The sequence below is a fragment of the Cupressus sempervirens genome, chromosome 7, assembly GCF_028749045.1.
Source record: "Cupressus sempervirens isolate cs-2001-9-10 chromosome 7, ASM2874904v1, whole genome shotgun sequence".
Lineage (NCBI taxonomy): Eukaryota > Viridiplantae > Streptophyta > Pinopsida > Cupressales > Cupressaceae > Cupressus > Cupressus sempervirens.
Window position 1 is genome coordinate 548,111,633 of NC_143124.1, and position 24,968 is coordinate 548,136,600.

Consider the following 24,968-nt stretch of genomic DNA (forward strand, 5'->3'; position numbering starts at 1 on the left):
ACCAAAAATTTGATTTTGAACAGCGCACATGGAACAAGCTATCTTATCTTAAATTTTACTACAAGTGTCATCTTTTAATTTGGACATATGGACACTTGAGCAGTTTCAAAGGCACAAATCACGAGATTTATTCTTTCATTACTCTTTTGGGAGTGGAATTGTTTTGCATGCACCATTGGATTTATTTTATTTGAAGGGGAAAATGTTTTGGTGATTTTGGATTGTCTTCGGCGGTATACACAGTCTTTCTCTCCTGTGGGGGGACATTGATTGTCTATTTTTGATGGATTTAGTACGTGGGGGGTCATTTTAAGTTCTCTTCCATCACTGCATCATTTGTATATTTGAATTTGCTTTCACATTTTCTCTCTTTTGGAGAGGGATTTTTTCTGATGGGGTTTTCTCTTTTACTCTATTTGTGAGAAATTTGGTACAGGCGTGCCTAACAAGGCCTTGCTACAGGGACCCATCTTTTCATGTTTGCAATTGTTTGTTTTTCCCAGAACTGTAGGAGGGAGGGGGGTTAGTGGGTGTACTGGTTCGCATGTAGGTCTTAGGACATTTAGGTCATTTTTTTTTGTCTCAGGTCATCATTGTCACTAGTGATGATCTGAGAATGTCTTATCTTTCTCCTTTCCTTTATAAGCAGAATTCTTCTTGTACGTTATGCAGGCCATTGTTTGCCATTGCATTCTGTATGCATTATGTAATCTAGTATTTGTTTTTTGCTCTTCTTTAGTGGAAGGTTGTTCTGTGGTTTTGTAGGTGGTCCTGGCTGCTTCAGTTTATTGTGCAAGTCTTAATCTTTTAGCTTCCGGATCTTCCCTTTTGAGGGTTTTTATTTTATGCAAATAGTTCCTTTTGCAATATCTGCCAATTTGGCCACATATATGGCAGGACTGACATTAATGGGAGGTTCACAGTTCATAGCCTGTTTTATTTACACCTGGTTTTCTGATTTCAAAGGCGCTGCCTTTAGGAGGGGCTTGTGCAGATCAATTTCTTACAGATACAAACATATGCTGAATGATTTTTTTAAACAGTTCATGTGCCTTTTTCTACTTTGATATTTTGTATGCATGTTTGAGTAATTTCCCTCTATTTATATTGATGAATCTGGAATGGTTTGCTAATAAAGCAAACAATATTCCCAGGAGGGGAACTGATAATACTCAATGCTGCTATAAACTGAGAGAAATTATTGAAAATCTGAATTTTAATCACCCAAATCAATTACTCTTTAGTTACCTCCAATCCTCCTGCAATTGCTTCACTCTTCCTCTTCGACAAACTTGACAGGGTGCCCTGAAATAGTTCAGAGATGCTCAACATGTAGAGGCTCCAGCAAATGGAAATTGTTGATGAGGGCACTTGAGCTCTTTAAATTCAAATTCATGTTGTTTCTGATGGACTTGTACATTGGATCCGAGCTTGTGTAGGTCTGTGCAAGGTGAGAGAGTGTGAATTTGGCAAGGGTGAGGGGATGAGAGAGACCGGGGAGGTTCCAAGTTCATAGCCTGTTTTATTTGCACCTGCTTTTCTGATTTCAAAGGCGCTGCCTTTAGGAGGGGCTTGTACAGATCAATTTCTTACAGATGCAAACATATGCTGAATGATCTTGTTAACCCGTGGCCCTAGCAATGCAAAAACATTTTTCAATAGTCATGCCAACATTGGTGAATGCATGCTTCTTACAAACACTTTTGGAGGGCCCATCTATTCTAATGTAAATGAGCACCTAGAGTTTAGCTTGAAGCGTTCTGCCCAACACTAATACATGGTTGTGGTTGTCCCAGAGAAATATTTTCTTAACAGAAGAATTTCTTATTGACTGTGATGCAAAATTCTCAGGGAAGAAGGTGCAGGTTATATAAGCTTTCAACTATGATATTGTTACAACCATCTGTTCAGATAATTGACTTAGACCAATAACTTCACAAAGACTGTTCTTTAATGTATATCTCTGTGTTATTTTTGACATCTTGAACTGAAACAATTGTATCTTAGTTTGTTGCTCAAGGATTTGTGGAAGTAAGAGACATTGGTCAAGATACTTAATATTCAGCTATGTCTATTGTTGCATAAACTTATTTATGTGAAATTTGGCTTTTAATGTGGTTATGTAAATATTGTGATTTCACATAGGAATCAGCTAGATTGTATTTTTGAAGTTTCAGCTATTTATAACTCAATGCATAAACAAGCTCATTACGGAATGGCAAAGCCATTTCTTGTTCATCAGAAATGCGGCGAATAAGCATTACTTTGTCAGCATTAACATTTTTTTGGCTAGTGTAAGTGATAATATTCAAACATTTTGTGTATGCCAATCTCTTTATATCATGATGTGTGTCTGAAGAAACTGCAAAGGAAATTGATGTGAAGCAATTTGCTTTGTAAACCAAACAAAGATTTTCACCCTTTTCAAGAAACATACTGATTATCAAGATAGCTGAAACAGTAACATTTGGCTCTTCAGGGTTTTCTGTTTAGACCAATGTCCTGCAATCTATGAGACAATTTTTTCCATCAGAGTTCTATGCAAACAGTAAGTTATTTTATTAGTTCTCAATACTTCAGTGGTATGTAACAAGCAAATGCTGGTCCTCTATTTTTGTTGTGCGCTATGTAGTACTACTGCACTACAAGAATTCTAGTCCAAACCACAGTAGTGCAGTAGTACTAAAATTTTGTTGTTTGCTATATTCTTATTGCATAGATGCATGAAAACAAAATAGTGGATTGAAAAGTATTTACAATGACTCCATAGAGTAATGTATAATATCCCATGTTGCCTATTTTGAGTTTGAATGTTGAATATGACCATGCAATTTAGAAAGATCGACATGAATCTTTTTGATTAGTTTTGGTTTAAAAAAAGATCACCTTTTTCTTTCCTTTTATTTCTTTATTTCTTTATCTCTTTTATTTTTTTATTTTTCTGATAGCCTGTCAATATATGTTAAATGAGCTTCTGAGTTGACCAAACAAATACTTGGCTCCTTAAGAGCAACAACTTATAAATTAGTACTAGAAGCTAAACAGTGGAAGACCAAGAAACGCAACTCAGATTTCCACCTTGGATGTTGTTTTGGGGATTTGAATTCAGGACTCCAAAATTAGAACCCAACACTTTAACTACAAGATATCAACTATACGGATCTCTTAAAAAAGGTATAGTCATATTATTTAAATATAAACTGAAAAAAGTTCAGAAAATAATAATTAAAGATTTAAAAGATGTACCCCTAATCAACGGACGTATTTAATTTTATGACACAATAAAGTTACTTATGTTATACAATAAGTGGACGTTAGAGCAGGATCCCAAGGTTAATATGATTTATAATATGTGGAATCTTGAGCAAGCCACCAAGATAGATACCATTTTATCTCTCTAATCATCAGTTACATAGAAACAATAATTTTCTATGTTATTAAAGATGGCGTTTATCATTCATAGGACAACTTTTGAAGCTCACAAGTTTATCGGCCAATAGATACAAACTTTTTTACCCTTGTAATTTGCTCCAAATCATATTTTTGCAATTACAATTTACTAAGCCTAGTAATATGCTTTATATCTGTACCATATAGATTTATCGTTAAATGGATGTAGAACATATTTTTTAGGGGACATCTTTTGAAGCTTACAAGTTTATTGCCCAATTGATACAAACTTTTTCACCCTTGTAATATGCTCCATATCATATTTTTGCAATTGAAATTTACTAAGTCTAGTAATATGCTTTATATTTGTACCATGTAGATTTATATTAAATGGATGTAGAACATAATGTTTAGAGGACATCTTTTGAAGCTCACAAGTTTATTGCCCAATTGATACAATCTTTTTCACCCTTCTAATATGCTCCATATCATATTTTTGCAATTGAAATTTATCATGAAATGGATGTAGAACATAATGTTTAGATGCCATGGCATAAATATAATAGTAAATTAGGATTTTTGGTTCTCCCCAGAAATTTATGGAATGGCATTGTTCAACAATATTTCGTAGAAACATTCCTGATGGTTAGAAAATCATTTGATAGCATTGGCCTTTTAGCATAGTTACCAGGAGACAGGTCCTGGTACTGATACTGGTGTGGTAGATGCAGGCAGCTAGTATGCCAGTTGAGAAAAATGGATGCTTGGAGACCGAAGAGTTTAAAAAATTACAAAAAGTAGTAGTTGGAAGTGCGCAATTACTGAATAGATGCCAATGAAAACAAAAAATATTAATATTAATATTTGAGAATCATTATCGTGACATTAACAATTCTAACTTCAAACTGTATAAATTAATAACAGTTCAAAACCAAAATAGTCTTAAGAGTATTATCTCAAGTTGTCAAGTATAGTACCAATTGAAATGTTGAGAGGTAGTCAAACAAAAATCAAATACCATAAATGACAATCATGTTTCTGGAACAAGCTCAACTCTTGCATTAATTTATATTATTAATGTCTAGATCCTTTGTTAGGATGCTCTCCAAATACTCATAACTCTCAAGCTTCATCTACATATGATAGAATTGGGTGTCAAATCATTAAGGCTGTTTTCTTCAACAATTTCATTCTCCAAGGCTGCAGCTGCACTCATTCGGTGGAACAGGTTTCTTTTTTGTTGAAGAACCTTGTGTCCAAGGTCTGTACGAGTGAGAAAGTGAATTATGCTATGAATTTAGATCAGTTTCTCTGCATCATCAACCTTAATCTGTTCCTTTTCAATGAATTTATAGAATCATAGGCACTCGGATTCTTCTTGAAAGGAGAGCTAGTTATTTGCAACAGCAATCCTATTACAAATGATCGCAAAGTTTGCACTTCACCTCCATGGTCTCACCACCATTCTATTTGGTCGTTTGTCATACTCATATTATTTTTTTTTTAAAAGAGGGGTAAACACTTTGACCTGGAGCTATGAACCAGTGAGGCCACAAACGGGGGACCTCATCCCCATTAGATTTGAATCTTGATGGCAAGGATAACAACTCAACAACTTAACCATCACAACATGCCACTATTGGCCATACTCATATTATAAACAGCTTCTACAGTAGAATATTCATCTTGTCCACATGAAAAATTACTCCATTCAGTCTTGATAGTGAAAGCATCTTATTACCAGCTGCAAATCCTTTTTACCACAGCAGAAAGCCCCTTTACCATCTCTCTCAATCTTCATACAAGTTGGAACATCTGCCCAGAAATGATTATCAAGGGCCATCTACCCCAACTTGTAGTGGTTGATGTAGATTGTGTCCAAGTTTACCATGCATCACTATCTACTGTGTAACACAAATCCCCTTAAACCATATCTTGGTAGTCAAGAAGTATTTATTAAGAAGCAAACACGTATGGGCAAGTTTGATAGGTACTGCCTTGACAATCTATTTGATAAATGGCATGTGTCACAATAATTGCATATGCAAAATGTTATTTTCCATTCATTATCAATCAGCTATGAAGTGCGCACTGAAACTCACCAATGTTTTCAAGTGGATCATCTAGTGAATGTTCAAAATATAGGTCTATATTTTATTATTTTGGCTACATTAACAAAATCTGTTGCTTCACATCAGCGATAGCATTTGTAGCAACTTGGACTATGTGTAATGCATCCACCTCAATGTTGTCATATGGCCGATTTTTAAAAATTGTGCAGTTTGTTCATGCACCAAACTATCTATTTCCCACAAACAATAAGGGCCTTGGTACAAGTTACCATGATTTAGAGAGGTGGATTATTTTGAGTATTTGTCCTGCTGCCCATCCCAATGTTGCACCATTTTGTAGATCACACACCATCAGTGCAATTTGTTGCACTTTGTTTTTTCCTTTGTTTGTCAAAGTTCTGCAAATCTCCACAGACCGAGGGGATTATATTGTGTTGGTCCATTGTTTTAAAGCATGTAGCTTAGGTCTGACATTACTGTGATCAGCATATATATATATATATATATATATGTACAACAGTATGATGCACATACTGTTATACATATATGCATACATACTTGCTGTATGTAAACAATGCACAGTTGAAACCAATAATATATATTTTTTGAGATCATTTAAGGCATGATTGAAACATATTTTGATTCCTTAGGTATTTAGATCTCTTTTAATCTACACTTTATATTGGGCCGCAGATCTTAATGATTGGTATTACATTGTTTTACTTGTGTTAAGTTCGTAACAAATTGTGAATGATTAGTTACTTCCAAATAGGTGTAAGGATGAATGTCCATGTCTCTGAATACCATGTCTCCATCGGAGACATGACCATTCATCCCCACACCCTTTCACTCAATATATATACCTGATCTGCCCAAGTAAACAAGGCATCGAAATCAATTAATGTAAGCATATCAAAGGATTGAAGGACATTCGGAGTTCAAGAATATTATTTTATCTCTGTTATTTCTGCACTAACATCTACAGATTTTGGAACGAATCAGTCCATTGTCAATAGTGTTCATACCTGCAATAAAATTGTGCATCAGTTTGCCATCAAATTTGAAATCTGATAAGAAACTTTACATGGTATCAGAGCCTTGTTAAGGAGAGATCTCATTAACTTTAAGAGATCAGATTTCACATTAAATTGCAGTCTATCTTTTCTCTACAAGATGACAAACATGTTAAGATTCGAACACCACCTTGCAAGTGCTGATAACTTAGAATCTTGGAAACTTCGTATAATGATGTTTTAAAAGTAAACAAATTGGAATCTTTTGTAAGAGAAGATAAGGAAGAACCTAAAGATGATCCAGAGTAAACATTATGGATCGAGAATAATGAGAAGGGCACGAAGATAATTGTGGATGCTGTTTGACATCATATAGTGCCTATTGTGGCAAAACATGCAATAGCATATTGCATGTTTCGAGCTCTTGAAAATGCATCCATAATAAATAACACTGATATAAAACTTGCTCTTAAAAGACAGACAAATAATATCAGCATGAATAAAGGAGACACTGTAAATGCTTTCTTCATGAGAATCACAAATTTGAGAGATCAATTATCAACAGTCAGTTATGAGATTGACAACCAAGAATTATCCCTAATAGCGTAGGAGGACTTCCAAATTCTTGGGAATCTTTTTTACAAGGTATAAGTGCTAGATCTAAAATCCCAAAACTAGATCGATTAAGATCTGATTGTCTTCAAGAAGAATCAAGATTAATGATTAAAGGAAAACATAAAACCTTAGATGAAGACGTTCAAGTTCTTAACACAAACTCTCATAAGAAGGAAAAGAAGAAGAAGAACAAAAGGAAAATAAACTTTCATGGAAAATGACAGTCTAAACAGAAGAAAGACTTGTCCAAAATTCAATGTTTCTTATGTGATCTATATGGACATTAAGCGATAAATTGTCTTAATTGATCTAAACCTCAAGCGTCATTTGCCAAATCTGATAAATCAAACGAAGGTCATGAATCTGAGAAATATGCCTTCTATTCAGCATTGTCCAGTCAAATAGCAACCAAATCGAACACTTGGATGGTTGACAACGGATCTTCAAGACACATCATTGGATATCAAGATAACCTAGAAAGCATGCAAATAGAAACAGATGAAGAAGTTACAATTGGTGATGATTCTGCACATTCCGTAAAAGGGATTGGGACCTGCACCATCAAATTGAAATTTGGAAATTCTATTCGGCTTTTTGGAATCCTTTATGTACCAAGTATTAAAAGGAATTTAATATCCATTTCTGCACTTGAAGATGATGGTTATAGAATTGCATTCATGGAAGGTAAGGTACTAGCTTGGCCTAAGAATTCAACAATAAAGAAGGCTTTAAGAATGGGAGTATGGCAAGGACTATTATATGAGCTATGCACTAAGACAAACTTTGCACTTGTGCATGAGACTTCAGATTCGAATGAAATATTGCATAGAAGATTAGGTCATATCAACTTTCGTGCCCTAACATCTATGGAGAAGTTGATAACCAGAATGCCCAAATTAAATCATATTCACAATGAATCCTACAAAGGTTGTGCCTAAGGAAAAAACACTAAAAAGTCATTCCCTCGTAGTTTGAGCAAAACTAAAGATATATTGGAACTAGTGCACTCTGACCTATGTGGACCAATGCCTTTACCATCTATAGGAGGGTTCCTGTACTATGTGATATTTGCTGATGATTCTTCAAGGAAGACATGGATATATTTCCTCAAGTGCAAAGAATCTGAAGAGATTCTTTCTAAGTTTAAAGAATTCAAAATAGTCACTGAAAACTCCTTTGGAAAGTAAATTAAAGTTCTGAGAACAGATAATGGGAAATAGTACACTTATGAAATATTTAAAGAGTTCTGCAAACTTGCCAGGATTAAGAGGGAGTTCACATTCCCCTACAATCCTAAACAAAATAGAGTTGCTGAAAGGAAAAACAGAACTATTGTAGAAGCTGCTAGGGCTATGATTTTTGATCAAAACTTGAGCATGTCATTTTGGGCTGAAGCATCTAATACAATAGTCTATATTCAAAATAGATGTCCTCACTCATATTTGGACAATAATACCCCTAAAGAAACATTTTCATGAAAGAAACCTGACGTTTGTCACTTAAGGATATTTGGATGTCCTGTGTATGTTCATGTACCTAAGGAGAAAAGGACAAAGTTAGAACCTACTAGAAGAAAAGGAATTCTTATTGGTTTTTAGTGAAATAGAAAAAAGATACAAAGCCTACATTCCTAGACAGAAACAAATAAAAGTCAACAGAGATGCCATTTTTGAACAAGATATTGCTTTCAAAAGAGCCAAAACTTCTGATGAACTAGATACATTTGACTTATCTCAAGAAGAGGCTCTTGCTCTTGAGATTTAGAGGGAGTACCCTGAAGAGACTTCAATTGAAATTGAGATCCTTCCTGAGACTCAAGAAGAGAGTCTTGATTATTCTAAAAGGCCACTTTGGGCAAGGAAAATTATATAGTTCCTAGAGCTAAGAGAAAATATGTTGTTTCTTCAAAATGGCTCTTCAAAGTTAAGTATGCTGTAGATGGTAGCATTGAAAAACATAAAGCTTGTTTTGTGGCTAGAGGTTTTTCTCAAAAGGAAGGAATCAACTTTGAAGAAACTTTCACACCAGTTGCTAGGTATACCTGAGTTAGAGTTGTAATAGCCATTGCAGTAGCCAAAGGTTGGAAAATCCATCAAATGGATGTAAAAACTGCTTTTCTAAATAAAAAATTGAGGGAAAAGTATACTTGGAACAACTAGAAGGATTTGTGACTCATGATGTTGCCTCTTATGTATGTGAATTGAAGAAGGCTCTATATGAACTCAAACAAGCCCCCCGAGCCTGGTATGAAAGGATTGACAAATAGCTTTTAAGTCTTGGATTCACCAAGAATGTGGCTGATCCAAATCTTTACTTTAAGGTAACTAAAGGTGATATGCTAATTCTAATTCTTTATGTTGATGACCTTCTAATTATAAGGGAAGAACATCTCATTAATTAGTATAAGAAAGACTTGGCTTTTGAATTTGAAATGAAGGACTTAGAAATTCTTCATTACTTCCTTGGTTTGGAAGTGTGTTAGAAGTCTAAGAATATCTTTTTGCATCAAAAGAAGTATACGATTGATATTCTAAAAAGATTTGGAGTGTGGGACTGTCAACCTATGTCAACACCTATGGAAACCAACTTGCACAAGCTAAAGGAAGCAAGTGTTGAATCTAGACTAATTGATCCCACTTTATACAGACAAATAATTGGGTCCTTTATGTATCTTGTAAATACTCGACTTGATATTTGCTATGCTGTGAATGCATTTGTAACATCCTCTTTATCCGGGTCCTAATAAATAACTAACATATCAAAGAAATATAGTTATAACTTCATTTTCATAGGAAGACAGTTATATCAGTTATGTTCATGTGAATGAGATTAACAGTTACAATTACTTAAATAGAAAACTCATAACTAACATCTGAAAATACCATCAATAAATTTACTATGAAAATTAAAATCTACATACCATGCAATTTGAACCAAAAATCAATGTAGGGATGTTTATGCAATCACCCAAGTTAGTCCACAAATACCACTATATCAAAATCAAATGATAGTTACCAATAAATTACCACTATATGAATTAGGGCATCACATACCACAACATCAATTAGGACTTCTATCATCATCGAATCATTTAGGGCATCACATACCTTAGTGTTAATTAGGGCATCAATTACCATTGAATTGTTTAAGACATTAGATACCACTGTATCATTTGGGGCGTCAATACCACTGTATCACTTAGGGCTTCAGATACCACTGTATCATTTAGGGCATCAATTTCCATTGGACCATTTAGGGCATCAGATACCACTGTATCATTAGGGCTTCAGATACCACTATTATTCCTTCTTTTCTGATTTGCTTGATTGTGGCAATAACATAAGATTATAAAATATGCTCATAATCATTATTCTTATAAATGAAAGACTGAAATAACAATCCGTCAAATAGATCTATCTCTCGCAAATAAATATATTCCACATTCAGTTAGAAGATCAATCGATCTAACCGGTTGCCAATTATATTGATGATAAGAGTTGCTTTCTTTTAAAGAAATAATGGTAACAATGATATAACTCAATTAATCTTACCTTCTACTTGAACATACATCATCAAAGTAAAAATACCTATTTCTGACAAACGTTTGATTGCATAACTTATCTTTATTTGATGTACCTCCAACATCTTGTGGAGAGGGGAAACATTGTCAGGGGCTTAACCACCCAACTTCGGACCATAACTTATCTCCACACAATCTTTAATGAGAAAGACCCTTCCTACTCAGAATAGGCATGAAACATCTTGTCATACACTGAGCATCCTAATATCTAATCACACCACTTGACTTGACAATAGGAGAATACAATAAATATGATCATGCATGAGCTATTAAATGATTCTTTTAAAAAAATGATAAACATTGTTATGTCATGACTGATTCTGTTTCATGTTATTGCAGATTTCTTTCTCTCACCTCTTCACCCTTTTCCTTGGCTATATAGTTGGGTGAGTCCCAGGTGTTGGAATCTCAGAGCAAATGGCTTTGTCAATTTATTCATGAAGATTATATACATCCAACATTTCACAATCTGTAATTACATGATTATGTTCTTAAAAAAATAATTGCAGAAATAACTATCATCCGATTCCAAGGTCTATTGGCAAAAATAACTGACTGGTAAGCAACTCCCTAGAGTTATTTAGTTATAATTGAGGATAATCTACAGCTGCAAATATGGAAATTGATTTGTAAAAATATTGGAATAACGTTAATTGGAAATGATTATCACATGACTTGAAATAAAACCGGAACTGTCTGGAATCTTGCTAAACGATTTGTATCAGTTCTTCTCCGGATGCTTGCAGACGTAACCACCGCATTTAAGTACTAATTAAAACCTCAACAAGGAAAGAGCATATACAGCTAACTGTATTGGGATGGCATTGCTGTGAGATGAAAAGATCTCAAGACAAAAATAGCACAACAAGCATTCATTGAACACCTACAACAAACAATCATTCAAACAACACTGTACCAATGATAATCGCAGAGGAAATGTCCACAAAAAAACTTGAACAATGGCTCCCTCTCTTCGAACTAGAATAACACCTGGGTGATCACTTTCATAGTACAAAATCATGCTCGACAATCACAGAAAGCATGACAGGCAGCAGTTATCAAAGTGTCGTTACATAATAAAGAGTTCTAGTTCCTCAACCTCATAAATCAGCAACGCTAAGGACGAGACCCTCCACCTAGAAGAAGAGTTTCTTATCGAAACTTGAACAAAAGAGCCAAGAGCTGGCGATACATATGGAAGAACCATTCAACATAGAAAACTAAATGTTGAACGCTTGGAAAAAAAATAAAAAAGTTCAAGTGCTTGAACATATGGAAGTCGGGTGAATGAAAGAATAGATAGATATCTGCCTCACTCTTGACTTCAATTAAAAAGAAATAATGTGACTCCTTGGCTTCCGTAACATAAAGAATATCTTGGCTCTTCGAACGCCAATTAAAAATGCCAAGTGTTAAATCGGTTTTCAAACAAGAAAAAGAATAAAAAGATGGAAGAAGATTGAAGGTTATAATTCGAAAATTATTATGATTTATATTTATATACGTACATGTAAATATATTGGTGAGGTGGCATCATTTTATTATAATAAAATAATACGATGGTGTCACTTTATTTTTATATCTGTGTATGTTCATAGATATATTATAATAATAAGATAAAAGATCATTTAAAATCCTTTGATGTACATATTATATTAAATTATTTTATGTTTTAAATTATTTGTTTAATAGCTCATGCAGTTCCATCGATTGTACTCTGATGTTCAGAGTCCTCTACCCATTTGCCCAGAGGTGGTGATGCTCCTGTGCCTAATTCTTTTCTGACAATGCTTCCACCCCTTTGATGTGCTTCCTACAAGAAATTCTCCGTAGTTAAATCATATTAGGCCCAATCAAGTTATTTAATCATAAATAATCATAACGGCTAACCACCTTTTCAATTTCATGAACATGTGATAAATAATCAACTAGCATGTTATCTTCGCATTATAACGATTAACCATTTTACCATTTCGCAGGATTATAACAAATTTAACTGCCAACTGACTTCATGTGAACCTTAACGGCTATATTTTAAATTAGGTCAAAAATTGGGATGTAACAGCATTAAGTGAGTTCATGTGTGAACCTCCTGAGATTCATCTTGTTGCTTTGAAGCATATATTAAGCTATCTCCAAGGGACTATTGGGTATGAACTTAAATATGAGAATACCAACTTGGAGTTACATGGATATACTGATTCTGATTGGGCCGGAAGTGTAAAAGACCCAAAGAGCACATTAGGATGTTTTTTCAGCTTAGGATCAGCCATGATCTCTTGGATCTGCAGAAAGCAAGCTTCAGTTGCTTAGAGTTCTACTGAGGCAGAGTATATTGCAACAACAATGGGAGCTATAGAAGTAGTGTGGCTTCAAAAGTTGCTTTCTAACTTGTTTTGTGAGCCTATGAAACCTACCAATATTCACTATGATAACCAAAGTTGTATCAAGTTCTCTGTGAATCCGGTATTTCATGATAGATCCAAGCATATAGAAATTCCTTATCACTACGTAAGAGACATGGTGGAAAGAAGAGCTATTTAGTTGGAATATATTAATACAAGTGATCAAATAGCTGACATTCTCACCAAGGCTCTTCCTAAAGTGAAGGTTGATCGTTTTAGAAAGAAACTTGGTTTGGTTGAAATGTAAGTTTAAGAGATTGAGTCTCAACTTTGCAAATTTGTATGATTTTAATAAAGATGTTTAAAGTGTAAACTCTTTTATCATATGTGTGACTCTATGACTCATGGGCCTGCCCTATGTACATTATTAAAAGGCGACAATCTTTAATATTGAAATGTTGATTCTAATAATATAAGGTGACAACTTTATAGTTATTAGATTACTATCATGATGAATATCACATAATTTGATATTCATGGAAAAAATCATGATACTTAAAATAACATGTTGATGGATATCATGTGACTTGATAACTGTTGAAGATCAATATGTTAAAACTCATGGTGGATATTATGTGACATAATATGTATGGATATACCATGATCTTTTATGGTAAATATCATGAGACTTGATATCTGTGTACACACCATAACTGGAAAGAAAATCATGAGACTTGATTTTCTTAAATATATCTAGAGGATATTACTTTTCAAATAAAACTTATATATATGCACTTTGTCTTCCCTAGCTAAGAGGGAGTGTTAAAGCATGTAGCTTCGGTCTGACATTACTGTGATCAGCATATATATATATATATATATATATATATGTACAATAGTATGATGCACATACTGTTATACATATATGCATACATACTTGCTGTATGCAAACAATGCACAATTGAAACCGATGATATATATTTTTTGAGATCATTTAAGGCATGATTGAAACATATTCTGATTCCTTAGGTATTTAGACTCTTTCGATCTACACTTTATATCGGGCCGCAGATCTTAATGATTGGTATTACATTGTTTTACTTGTGTTAAGTTCGTAACAAATCATGAATGATTAGTTACTTCCGAATAGGTGTAAGGATGAATGTCCATGTCTCCATTCGGAGACATGATCATTCATCCCCACACCCTTTCACTCAATATATATACCCGATCTGCCTGAGTAAACAAGGCATCGAAATCAATTAATGCAAGCATATCAAAGGATCGAAGGACATTCTGAGTTCAAGAATATTATTTTATTTCTGTTATTTCTGCACTAACTTATACAAATTCTTGAGCGAATCAGTCCATTGTCAACAGTGTTCATACCTGCAATAAAATTGTGCATCAGTCTGCCATCGAATTTGAAATCTGGTAAGAAACTTTACACATTGCTTGTTAGCTCAGATCGTCTCCTCATGATAAGGATAGCACTAACATTAAATGATATTCCATTTGTATAAAAGAAGTATATGATTGTCAGATCAATCTCAACCATGCACATCAAAGATATTTACAATGTGGTCTTGTGCTGAGAGACTGTTTGTTTGCAGTGAATTACATTTTAATGCATGATAGCTGAAACCCTCTCACTATACTCCAAATCGGGAGCCTTAATCACTGAGCCATAAATAACTTAGAGTATGGTGACTTCCACGAATAGACACTTAGTAAAAAAGGAAAAGCATAAAATGCATATGAAAATAGTGGCTTCAAGGTGAAAAGAAAGGCACATCCCTTACAAAGGTGTGATTGAGAGGGGAAAACTAAAAGTTAGACCATTCAATTGGACTCCTCCCATAAGATCTTTGCTGTGGGAGAATTGTAACCTGGAAAGAGAGTCCATGGAAGTACTTGTTTAAGAACTGCTACCTTCCTTTCGCAGCTTCTTATCAATATTTTCATTACAGTCAAGCCAAATGTTTCCTTATAGGCCTCACTGTTGAATCCTCGCCAGAATGGAGGTACACGCAAAGTTTCAACGTCTTTCATCTGGCACTATCTCCATTAATAATCAAATCATTTTAGAAGAACTGATCCTGAAATCTGTAAGTGCATTAGTCACTGGGTGCATCAAAATTGTGTAAGGACCTTGAATAGCTGTAACATGAAAGGCTGAAAGTGATGTTTACCAGATAGGCATCTCCTATGGGTTTCTTCACATACTTATTTAACTATTGAGTTCCTGCTAACACTCCATGCCATCCACAAAAAGTTTAATTTCGTCAAATGCCATGTTATCATTTTCAATGATCTATGGGACCTGCAAACGGTAGAGAAAAATAAGCTAACAGATATTTGGAAGATAAAAATTAATATGAAAGTACAATCATGGCATTCAAGTAAAGACTTAAGACCAACTTAAATTATCATAAAAGCTGTCTAAAATGGTGCGCAGTTGTGGAGAGTCATGATAGGACTCTTTTGACCAATATGAGGAATTTTAGGTGGGCAAAAAATTGTTTGGGATATAGAAGAGCTTTAAATTGATGAGATACAACCTTTTCTCTAGAATTTTCTCTAGAGAAAAGTGTTCAAATAATTGACTGACACCATCATGATTAGGATTCTACCGTGACTAGGTTGAAACTGCACTGCCCTTGCTTGATGTTTTACTGTGCTAAAGCTAATGCTCATTAATATAATGGACACTCATGATGGCGTTGCAATTGTGGTGATCAAGTTTTGATTATTACACTTCTCATTACTGTACCGTAACCAATATGTGATGTAATATGATGCATTATTCGAAGAAATACAGTAGTACATTTTTCCTTTGAGGCCTATATGAGGGAGTAGAGGGAACATTGTGAATTATAAGACCATTCTGTTGAGCTCACAAAATGAAATGTTATCCTTGCCTTAAATTTGACTCAATTTACTGAATTTTTTTCTTCCAAGTCATTCTAATGTAAGATAAAAAAATCTGGGAGATGGTGGTTTTCCCTTAGTTTTTATAATCAGTGATGCAACAACTTTTTCTTATTATTCAAAAAAGGGGTAAATGCCACCCTTGAACAGATGTAAGAATGCTTTTTGGTATTTTCTTGACAGATACTTGTTCTTCTTCTGAATTTAGTTATGCAATGTTCCAATCTCTTGAATACACATGCAAGCACTGTTGGAAGTTGGAAAAGTCTATTTTGTGGCAGATTTGAATTCTCAGATTCAACAAATCCGGTGCAAATTATACTTTCTGATATGCTGAATTCAGATCAGTATTATTGTATTTTCAATTGGTGTTCATTAATTCTTTCCAGCATATTCTACTCAATAGGAATTGCCATAAATGCAAATACTTTGAGTATGGGTTTCTAGAGAAAGGAGAAGGTTATCTTCTTTACAATCAATGCACAATTAGAAGCGCTTCTCTCTCTCTCTCTCTCTCTCATACTTGAAAGTTGGAACAAATATTGATCTGCAACTTCCTCTCACAGTACTTTTGCTAAATTGGAACTAGTTGATTTATAAATGGTGGGTGAACTCTTCTCTTTACATGTTAATGTTCCAATTTATGTTCTGGAGGATTACGTTTGAACCCTAAGCTAGCTGATACGCATTGAGTTTTTTTGTTGAACATTTTACGATCAACCTCCAAGCCATGTTACTGGAAAGTTTATTCTTCTCTTGAAAAGCTCCCAGTATTAATATTGGAAAGTTATCTTTGCGTAGGTATACCTTTAATATATTATTATGGAATTTCTTTAATGTTTTCAAGGGAGAGCATAATGCATATATTACATATTGTGTGAAAAATAATAATGTAGGAATAATTTGTTCAAGTACATATCAGGATCCCACATTTTCCCTGTTTTCTGATTGAACATTAGCCTGGAATGGATGAAAAATTACACTCGCGTTTTGCATTTTGTTGAGTTTTAGTTTTAATCTGGCTGCCCACCATTTGCGTTTAATCATTATAGGAGTTTTCTGAAATCTTTAGATTTAATTTTATAAAAGAACAGTGGAAGAAACTGCAGATAAATGCAGTCTGTCCTGTTATTATTACCTTTAGTTGGATGTGTTTATGACAGCAATGACGACAAACATTTTAGATCTACGTGTCTTCTTATTGTGAGTTAATATTATTTTTGGCAGGCCTGAGTCGGAAAAGGAAAGAGAACTGAAGGAAGAGATCAGAGAACTTCAAAAATTGGTTAAAAATGCTGTTGAGGGGGACCGTGTTGGATCTGGTCAGGTATTGGATAAGGAACACACAGATAACTTATGGGCTCAACTTAATCAGAAGGACAGCGAGCTGCAAGAGTTGACATTGCATCTGGATGATATGGTACGTTTCCCACAGAAACATGTTGACCGACCTAATTCTCGATCTGGACGTTCTGACCATTCCGGTAAGCTGTTTTCTGGACCTGAGCGGCCAGATATTTCAAGAGGATATAATCCTGAAAGGTTAGGTTCATTGACACTGAGTGGAGATACAACAGGAGAACATGATAGGGGGAGATCAAGTTTAAGCTCCAGAAACAGAGACGTGTCACGGCGTTTTGAACCAGAGAGACGTGGGGGCATGGTTAAAGTTTATGATCGTAGAAGCTCAGCAGTTGACAGGCCCAGTTCTCGATCAGGGTCTGGGGATTTTCCTGGAGGCTATGATGTGAACAAGCAAGGCTTTCATTCAGATCATGTTGGATTTCCTGCAGCCTCGGATTCTGGTTGGCCAGGTCCTCGACCAGGGTATGACGATTTTTTTCAAGGAAATGGCTCTGAAAGAGGGCGATCTTACACTGAGCCTTTTTATGTCAATAGAGGATACCCTCCCGAAAGAATAGATTCTCGTTCTGGGCACAATAATACTTCACGAGGGTATGATTCTGAAAGGCCGAATTCAGGTTCCTGGCAGAGTAATCCACGGGGGTATGGACCTGAAAGGCCTGGATCAGGCTCCTGGCACGATGATACCAGAGCTCACGAGTCTCAAGGACCAGGCACAGGCTCCAGGCAAGGCGATACTCGATGGCATGAGCCTGCAGGGCCAAGACCTAATTCAAGGAGAAGTGATACCCACAGAGGCTTAGTTTTCGAGAGAGAAACTTCCTTACCAGCAAAGGAGAAACATTTTAGAGGAGGCTCTGACTTTGATAGACCCGGTACTTTTGCTGGTTACAATGAAGGGAAGAGGAATGTCTTTGATAGACTAGGTCCTATGCCTGCGCAGAGAGAAACACCACGGCGTAACATTTTAGAACGCCTAGGTGGAAGGCCTACTTCTGTGGATGCACATCAAGATCCTGATGCAATCGACTGGCCAGTTGGTAATGATGACAGTAGAAGGCTTCAGGAGGGTCAGAGCTCTTACGCTGCTCATGAGTCTGAAACAATGGAGCCTTGGCAAGCACAAGAAGACAACAGAAGAAGTTATGATTCTAACCGAGGCTCAGAAAGAAGCAGAAACGATCAATTTATACACTACGGTGGCAACTATGGCAACGACTTCCCCAGAAGGAGAAATTATAGGCAACAAGAATATGATCGAAGGGGAAATTATACTTCGCAGGATAAGTTTATTAGTCAAGGTAGAGGTGTTCGTGTTAATCATCGGTAGGGGAATTACATGCTTTAGCACCACACTCTGTAGTAAATACCTCTGTATTGTAGTGATCTTTCCTGAATGTCTATATCCTTTCTCTCTTTTCTGGAAGATGCCATATAATTTTTGATCCAAGGGGGGTTTCTTCCTGGTGAGGTTTAGTCACCATCTTTCCAAGTTATGTATGGGATAATGCTAATGATTGCACTTCCGTGGAGAATTTCACCGATGCCCAAAACTTTTGAAGTCCATACGTCTGTTGCTGCTTTTGTAATGCAACACACATCTTGTATACAGATGGTTTTACTTGAAGCTTTACTGGGGTTTCCTTCATTGTTTCTTAATTTCTATCAAGTTTTCTTAAACATGCTTGATGAAGAAATTGTGGGGAGTTTGACGAATCTCAAAGTTACTGAGTACAAGTTATATATATTTCTAAACAAGCTTTCTAGCCTTTGCGAGATTCATTTGGGGCTATATATTGAGATACTTTATACTATTTGCAGTCAGTATTACCATGTAAGAAACAGTTTGATAAATATATCGTGACTCTATAGGTGTTTTGTTCATACCAATTAGATATGTGACACGACCCAAGGAAAATATGATCGATAATCATAGTAGTATAAATTATAAAATTGATTAGAATGAACAGGATTAGATGCAATCAGAGTTTATACAAATAGAAATTGCATGTAGAGTGTAGCCATTGGGCAGTCTATATCCCTTTTATTTTTCAAGATTATGATTATGGTATTCTACGTCCCTTTCTTTTCCCAGATTAATACGAAGCAAGAGATTCTAGAACTAAAACTGGAAATATCTATATTTATTATTTACATGTGTCCGGTTTCGTAGTCGTCCTATTCTTTCTGCTTTTCCCGGGAGATTTTGAGCTCAAAGCGACTCACAACTGGTGAAGATAGAACTTGTTCAATTCATTTCATTCTCTCGAAATATTATCACATTGGGATATTGAGGATTATTTTTCAGTGGTCAATGTGCTTTAGGCACTTATTGATGTTGTAGACGATTACTGTCTCTGTTCTAAAGCTGTGACCTTGCTCTGACGGTAATACTCTTGCTGTTCAGGTGGTTTAGGTTATATTTATTCTATCACAGTTCCCGGAGATTCTTGATGTAGCATAAATCATTCAAATATTGAAAAAATAGTTAGAAAAAATGTATTTGTAATTTTCGAGAGAATGAAATGAATTGAACAAGTTCTATATTTCAAGGAAAAATAAAACTATATTTACTCTCAGCAATTAATCAAATAAAATTTATAAATAATTTTATCCTTCTAAATAATGTTTGCATATTCATGCTATTTAAATATTGTTTTGTTAAAAATAGATTTTTACCATTTTTCTTTAGAATGTGAAGATGGTGTATTAGTTTAATCTTTAGATCAAAAATTAAAATCTCTAATAATAAGGAAGTATCAATAATAATAAGTATTTAACCCAAGTACCAAAAAGAATAAACTATTCCAAAAGAAATCCAAATTTACCAATAGTAATAATAAATTCTAAATTAAAGAAACTAATTTTTTTGTGTAGAATGTTAACTTGTTCTTCCACAAATATTCTACCAACTTTCCTATTACTAACTTAACTTTCCTTTTTAATTTTTGCATTAAGATGATGACTAAGATAAATTAAATATATGTCTATCGATGATAAAACATTAAAACATAATTTTTTTTAGAAGGATCATTTTAGATAAAAGAAGAATTACTAAGTATAACGACGATGGATATCATGTAATTGCAAATATATAAAGTAACGAAATTACAAATGAAACTTTGGCAAACTAGTAAAATAAAGTGCACAATAAAATTTAAAACTTAAAAATTACAGTGCTTGATTGCATCAATCTTGCATATTTGAAGTAAACATTAATAATGAAATGTGAAGTTAAAATTTATATTATATGCAAAATTTTATAATGATATATATTTAAAATGAAAAGAGGGTGGAGTGAGCCTTCTAATCATCACCAAATGTCTAATCATTAGAAATGTTAAATTTTACGTGCTCAATATTCTCCCTGTTTCTTGTATGCTGAGAATTTTGTGGTTAATGAGATACATACAACCTCAAGCTTATATACTTTCTTAGAAGTAAGATTGTTATCATTTTAGTAAGATATTTATTTCAAAGGGAGTGGATGGAGCTATAAATAGACCAATTTTTTTGAGTAACAAAAATAAAATAAAATAATTGAAATTAAAATTTATATTATATTCAGATCTTCATAATGATGATTATAATGACAAATGTTCAAAATAAAAAAAAGAGTCAAGTGAGGCTACTATCTACTTTCAAACTTCTCATCATTGAAACTTTTGTATTCCACTAGCTTAAGCTCTCCCAAATTAGTACGAATGGGGGCCTATCTATGTGACATCATCATCAACTTGTACTAGCTCTTTTAACTCTACATTTCATTGCAATGTTGAACTTTCCTTATATGTTGATGAGATAAAAGGTGACATATATAAGTAGTTGCTCTACCCTCTTAGAGCTAAGCTTGTTTCTTTTAAGGGAGTGAATGGAGTTATAAGTAGGCCAATCCTCTCAACAACAAAATTATTGAAAACAATGATAAAACGTACAATGAAAATATGACACCCAAATAAATAGATTACTTAAAATTGTAGATGGAAATAGATAGTAAAATAAGTGCAAACTATAACTCAAAAATTACATGGAGAAACTGTTGTGTTCACTCTTGTGCGCCTTTGATCCACTTTTGTTTGTATGTCTTGCTCATACACATCACTCACACATGCACATACACACAAAAATATTTGTTCGGCTCTGTATCCATTTAAATAGCATTTCTTGCTTTACCATTTTTCACGATCATCGTAGATCTTAGGGTTTACAATCAAGATCAATAGGATTCATTGTATCTGTCCATCTTCTTGATCATCGTCTAGAAACTTCTCAGGAATCCATCTGTTAGGTCTTTACCTAATCCTCGCCTTGAATTTAATGATCCAATTCGTCAATCTTATCTTCGACATGGTTTACATCGCCCAAGAAATCAACCATGTCGACTTGATCTCATGATTTCCTTGAATTCATTCTCATACTGTTAGTCAACAATATCTAAATTCTAACACTCAGTCATCACTGAATTACTTGGTTGCTGTAAATCTTTCTAGCTTGATATCAACTATCTCGCTCGCCTGATGCTAATGCTTGGTCAACACTAGATTTACTCGACACTAATTGTAGCTTGGTTGACACTAGCATTACTCGACATTCCTTAGCCTTTTTCTCTATTGCTCGGCTCGACTTAGCTTTCTTGATATAAACAATCACTTTGCTTTATCAAAGTCTATCTAATCAAATGTCCATTGTAACTCAACCTTTCCTCTAGGTGCTATTGTTATGAGCACCTTCTCAAATCCTCTTCATCAATCAAAATATATATGACATCTAGATTAGGTAGAAATATGTCTTATCAATAGATTTGACATCAATGACAAAACAACAATTGTTCCAATTGTAAGTTTCCAACAATAGGTGACACTATTAAAATGAAGGAATGAAATACTTCAAATGAATTGCAAAATTCGATAATAATCCTAAGACAATGAAGGATTAAGGAGTAATTAGTGAAGAATAAGTGTCTACAATATGATACAAAGTTATCAATTACATTTAAAAAGTTACAAAAGTAGAACTATCATGTCTAAATAGGGTGCTACACCAATTATCCTTGGCTAAAACTAAATTCCCTTGAAAAAATTACAAACTCTTCAAAAGTAACATGCACCCTTGAATAATTAATTTTAGATATATAAATTAAATTTCAAGCTAAACTAGGAATGTGAAATACTTCTTTAAGGGTTTTAACCTTTCCACCATCGAGATTTAATTTTACACCCCTTGGGCTACACATATTCACATGCTATTATGTTTGAGGAAAAAATATCACCTATCATATGATGAATATGTTGAAATTGTTCCTTAGCAGTTATCTTGTGGTAGGATCCACATGAATCTATTAACAAAGAACCATCATAGCACATGCTAAAATAAATAATAAAAACATAAGTAACTTCATCATCAAAGGATTTATTTGTGGAGGAATAACCATTTGTATTCTTACATTTTTTTTGAGACGATCCTTATCACCACAATTCTTTCACCTCAATCCACGCATACTAGGTGTTTTCGACATTCCCTTGGACTTAAAATGATTCTTGTCATTTTATTTTCCTATCCTTTCTCCTTATATCTATCTTGTATGTGCGATGCATCTTTAGATCCCTTTGAAGTCCTACTCCTCATTTCCTTTGAAGTATAGTGGCTAGAAGGACATCCAAGTTTGAATCATTTGAGAATGAACCAATTTGATTAGAAAAACAAAATTATCCTAAGATTTAGGTGGTGAACATAATAATAGAACACATTTATCTTGCTTACAAATTTGTACATTAATTGACTGCACCTGACTCCAGAGTAGATCAAATGAATTCAAGAGTTTTGCAATTGAGTCTTCATTTATTTTAGGAGACTATAAATTTCTTGTTAGAAATAACTTGTTAATGACTCTTAGTTGGTGAATCTCTACTATTCTAGATAATAATTTATATGCAATAGTGCCATTTGATACGTTAATAGAGAAAATTCACATAAACACAAATGAATAGTTACAATATTGCTATTAGGATTTAATTGTGTAATTTTTTAGTCAAAATCAGACCCTTATTTCATGAGTATCAGTTAGCATGAGCCCATCTCTCATGAGAATGAATGTAACACTTAGCACTCATTGGACCTAGGTGATGCTCACAGGGCTAAAGCACCAATACTTCCCAGGAGGTCACCCTCCATCTCGAGCACACTTAACTATATAGTTTCCTCCACGGTTAAACCCACTCTGCTTGGAATCCCATTTGCAAAACCTTCATTAAGTGTTGTTCTTTATGAATCATTCATTAGAAAGCCCTTAATCTCATCAATTGATAAAGGTCTTTCTAATGAATGATTCATAAAGCACAACACTTGCTGAAGGTTTTGCATATGAGATTTCAAGAAAAGTGAGTTTAACCATGGAGGAAATTCTGTAGTTAAGCACACTCAAGCTAGAGTAATACTGGGATGGGTGACCTCCTGGGAAGTCCTGGTGCTTCACTTCTATGAACATCATCTAGATCTAATGAATACTAAGTGTTCCATTCATTCTCGTGAGAGTCGTGAGAGTTGGGTTCATGCTAATCACTACTCATGAAATATGGGTCAATGAGTTTGACTCAAAAATCACATAGTTAAATCCTAATAGCAATATCACAATTTGACTTGCTAATGAAAATATCTCCTATTGACAAATGAGTAATGTATCTTTGGCATCAAATTTGGCAAGCTCCTATGTTTTATTGCATCAAGGTGCATCATTGAAATTTATTCATGGATATATCTCCTCCCAAGACACTATGACAATTTCGCTCTCTACAAGGGAAGTTGCAATAAGCTAGAAGATTCATCTCACATCTAGTAGATAAATGTTAGCCATTCACACATTTGTTGAAAATGGATCAAAGTTTTAGATGGGATCTTATTTTTCAGTGCAACTTCAAGCAGATCAAACAATATTTGGCTAACTCACCTATCCTGGTTCTGCTAGTTGCCAGGAGACCATTGATATTATACATAATAGCCACCCCAACAATATTAGGCAAGCTTCTAGCACAAATTAATGACAAATGGAAAGAAAGGGCTATTTACTACATTAGTCACACTCTAGTTGGTTATGAGCTTAATTACATGCCTATGGAGAAGGCTTGTTTAATGATGATTTTTGCTACTAGAAGCTCCACCATTACATGCTGAGTCATACTGCACAACTTATCTCCAAGATTGATCCTTTGAAATACATGTTATCACACATAGTACTCACATGCCATCTAGAAAAATGGATCATGCTTCTTAGTGAATTCAACATCCAATATATCAATAGAAAGACAATCAAAGACAAGCTATATTAGATCATTTGGTTGATGCACCCTTAGTCATTGATCATCCTCTCATTATGGAATTTTGAGATGAATATCTATGCATGATGGAGGAAAAACCATTATAGAAGCTATACTATGATGGATCTTATACATCCCATGGTTCTGAAGCTGACATATTGTTGGTCACCCCTCAAGGTGACTACATTCCTAAGTCCTTCAAACTTTAGTTCTAGTGCACAAACAAAATACCCAAGTATGAAGCTCTCATTGTAGGGCTCAAGATAGCAGTTGAATAGAACATTACAAAGCTACAGGTCTTTGGAGACTCACAACTAATTATCAAGCAAGTCCTTGATGAGTACCAG

General features: G+C 34.5%; 1 protein-coding gene across 1 annotated transcript in view; it reads left to right on the forward strand.

Moving 5' to 3' along the window:
- The window catches only part of LOC149547949 (uncharacterized), a 42,674-nt gene extending 23,479 nt beyond the window's left edge, over positions 1 to 19,195 (forward strand). Inside the window, exon 2 of the mRNA XM_089791983.1 lies at positions 17,174 to 19,195. Coding sequence (XP_089648109.1) covers positions 17,174 to 18,641 — 1,468 coding nt within the window. The 3' untranslated portion in view covers positions 18,642 to 19,195. The remainder of the gene's footprint in view (positions 1 to 17,173) is intronic.
- Positions 19,196 to 24,968: the final 5,773 nt, after the last annotated feature.